This window comes from Mus pahari, chromosome 20 (assembly GCF_900095145.1).
Source record: "Mus pahari chromosome 20, PAHARI_EIJ_v1.1, whole genome shotgun sequence".
Lineage (NCBI taxonomy): Eukaryota > Metazoa > Chordata > Mammalia > Rodentia > Muridae > Mus > Mus pahari.
Window position 1 is genome coordinate 18,363,160 of NC_034609.1, and position 2,705 is coordinate 18,365,864.

General features: G+C 51.8%; 1 protein-coding gene across 1 annotated transcript; it reads left to right on the top strand.

Annotated features, from left to right (window-relative positions):
* Positions 1-366: 366 nt before the first annotated feature.
* LOC110337639 (metallothionein-2) lies at positions 367-1,320 on the top strand. The gene is made up of 3 exons (XM_021220663.1): positions 367-625; positions 878-943; positions 1,080-1,320. Exons 1-3 carry the CDS (start codon positions 598-600, stop codon positions 1,169-1,171), a joined length of 186 nt encoding a protein of 61 aa, XP_021076322.1. The 5' UTR covers positions 367-597; the 3' UTR covers positions 1,172-1,320.
* The last annotated feature ends 1,385 nt before the right edge of the window (positions 1,321-2,705 follow it).

Here is a 2,705-nt window from a genome sequence, read left to right on the forward strand (position 1 = left end):
ACACTGCCAGCTCAGTTTTCCTCTACGCAGGGTCTCCAAGCCCCGCTTTCACCCAGGTTACCACACAAGACATGCGCGGAAACTGGGTCCCCCATGGCGTGATCTGGGCGGCCACAGGGGGATCGTCGCTCAGGATCCCTTCGGCACCCGGCTCCTCGGGCCCCGGGGCGCGGCAAAGCGCGCGCGCGAGGGGGGGGGGCGCGAGCGAGCAGGCTTCCTGGAACCGGTTCCCACCGGATCGCAGACCCTTTGCGCTCAGCTCCTTGGCTCTCGGTCCTGGAGCCCAGAGAAATTGGGTGTGACTCAGCGCGGGGGCGTGTGCAGGCTCTGTCCCACGTGCAAAAAGAGGGACGCTTGCAGACTTCGGGTCGTGCGCAGGGCCACGGGCGTGTGCGGGCCATATCCCTTGAGCCAGAAGAAGGGCGTGTGCAGGCGTCGGGGGCGTGTGCATGGTGCCTCCCATCCGGGCGGAGCTTTTGCGCTCGACCCAGTACTCTTCGCTATAAAGGTCGCGCTCCGCGTGCTTCTCTCCATCACGCTCTCTAGAACTTTTCAAACCGTTTTCTCGTCGATCTTCAACCGCCGCCTCCACTCGCCATGGACCCCAACTGCTCTTGTGCCTCAGGTAAGGGGGACTACTGTGGGCCTCTACAGCCGGGGTTTCTGGGGGAGCTTTTTGGCCCCTTCTCTAGTAATTACTTTAAGGGTACGACCGGTTGGTTCTTCCCAATGAATTCTGAAGCACTCCTGCTCCCTTTAAATTAGTCCTTGAGATAGTGCCTGGCCCACCTGGGTGATTTGCCTCGCGTTCCTCGGAGAACTGCGTTCGGGTACTCCCAGGTCCCATTCACCCGCGCTCACTGCCTTCTTCTTCTAGATGGATCATGCTCCTGCGCTGGCGCCTGCAAATGCAAACAATGCAAGTGCACCTCCTGCAAGAAAAGTAAGTTGGATCTTCTCCACCATTTCCCCTTCATTCTTCCGGGGTCCCTAGCGCGCCGCGTCTTCCCTCCCGGGAGCGTTCAGGTGGGGTGCCTCTGACTTGGTTTCTCGCTCATGTTCAACTCTTCTCTCCCCAGGCTGCTGCTCCTGCTGCCCCGTGGGCTGTGCGAAGTGCTCCCAGGGCTGCATCTGCAAAGAGGCTTCCGACAAGTGCAGCTGCTGCGCCTGAAGGGGGGGGGGCATCCCCACATCTGTGTAAATAAGATATGTAGGAGCCTAGCCTTTTTTTTTTTTTTTTCTTGTACAACCCTAACCCATTCTCCATACCTTTTTCTATAAAGCATGTAACTGACAATAAAAAGCCTTTGACTTGATTAACTCAGCTTGTCTCTGTGCCTTGGATAAGGGGCTGGCAGAGGCGTTGAGTTGGGACTGCAGCAACTTGATTTGGGCTAATCAGATTGGTTATACTTCTCTGGACTTTGATTGGTTATACTTCTCTGGACTTTGACCATCTGGAAAGTGTCTGGCAGAAGCATGTACTGGTCACAGAAATGGGCCACACTGGGTGTGTATTGGGGGGTAAACCCAAAGCTTCCTGCTTACTAAACCCATGTGCTCTAAGGAGCCACATCCCTACCCCTAATGATTTTGGGTTTTTAGGCTTAAAGTATGAAATACCTGTAACTTTGGTAAATAAAAACGGGAGTGAGTCAAATTAATAGTGAGCCACTATTAATAACTCCAACACGTGAGAGCCTGATGCAGAACCACTGAAACTGAAGTCAGCTTGGTCTCAAATCTTGCTATCCTTTGGTTTTGAGACAAGCTCTTACTGTGTAACCTTAACTGTCCTTGAACTTCTGTCTTAGTCTTGTAAAGTCTGGGCTTACAGACTCGGCTTAAAATCCATTTTAAAAAGTTCGATAACATTGGCTGGTGAGATGGCTCAGGTTAAGAGCGCTGGCTGCTTTTCCAGAGGTCATGAGGTCAATTCCCCAAAACCACGTGGTGGCTCACAACCATCCATAAAGAGATCTGACGCCCTCTGCTGGCGGATCTGAAGTCAGCTACAGTGTACTTACAATAATAAATCTGGGAGGGAGCGAGCAGGGCGACCAGAGAGAGCAGAAGTCCTAAATTCAATTTTCAGCAACCACATGAAGGCTCACAACCATCTGTACAGCTACAGTGCACTCATATACATACACTATTTTTAAAAAATCAGCACGAACAAAACCATGAAAAGTACTGTAAACACTATAAGTATCCAACGTGTTCCTTGCAGTGTGGAGACTAAATGTCCAGCCTAGCGCCCCCACGAGGAACTGACCATCACCTGTACAGTGACACACAACAAGGGTTTTTTTTCCTCACCCTCTTCCAGAGAGCCCAGTGGTATATGACTTGGCTGTCAGTCTGAAAGTTCCTCTCGGGTCTGGCAGAACTCTCCCCCTCACTCATCCCAACCCCTGGCATTTTAAGCAAAGTAAGGAGAAATTTGGACGGAACTGCTCAGCATCTTCCCAGGAGCAAGGCGCCCAGGTGGAGTCTGCAATTTGGAGGGTGGGAGGGGTGGAATTTCCTTCTCTTTAGAAAGCTGTAAGGGCATGAATGACACACAATTAAAACCAACGGTTAATGCCCCCTGGCTATTTGTTGAGGTAATGCGATTTGGTCTTCAATCAAAGGGAAAGAGGAGTTTTCTCTTTCCAGAAGTCAGGACCAAGCTTGCCCTTGGGCTTTCGCTGTGAAGAGTAAAT

Coding starts and splice junctions, on each gene's coding strand:
- LOC110337639 (XM_021220663.1), top strand. CDS start 598: ATGGACCCCAACTGCTCTTGTGCCTCAG. Junction 626..877: donor CAACTGCTCTTGTGCCTCAG/GTAAGGGGGACT, acceptor TTCTTCTTCTAG/ATGGATCATGCTCCTGCGCT. Junction 944..1,079: donor GTGCACCTCCTGCAAGAAAA/GTAAGTTGGATC, acceptor TTCTCTCCCCAG/GCTGCTGCTCCTGCTGCCCC.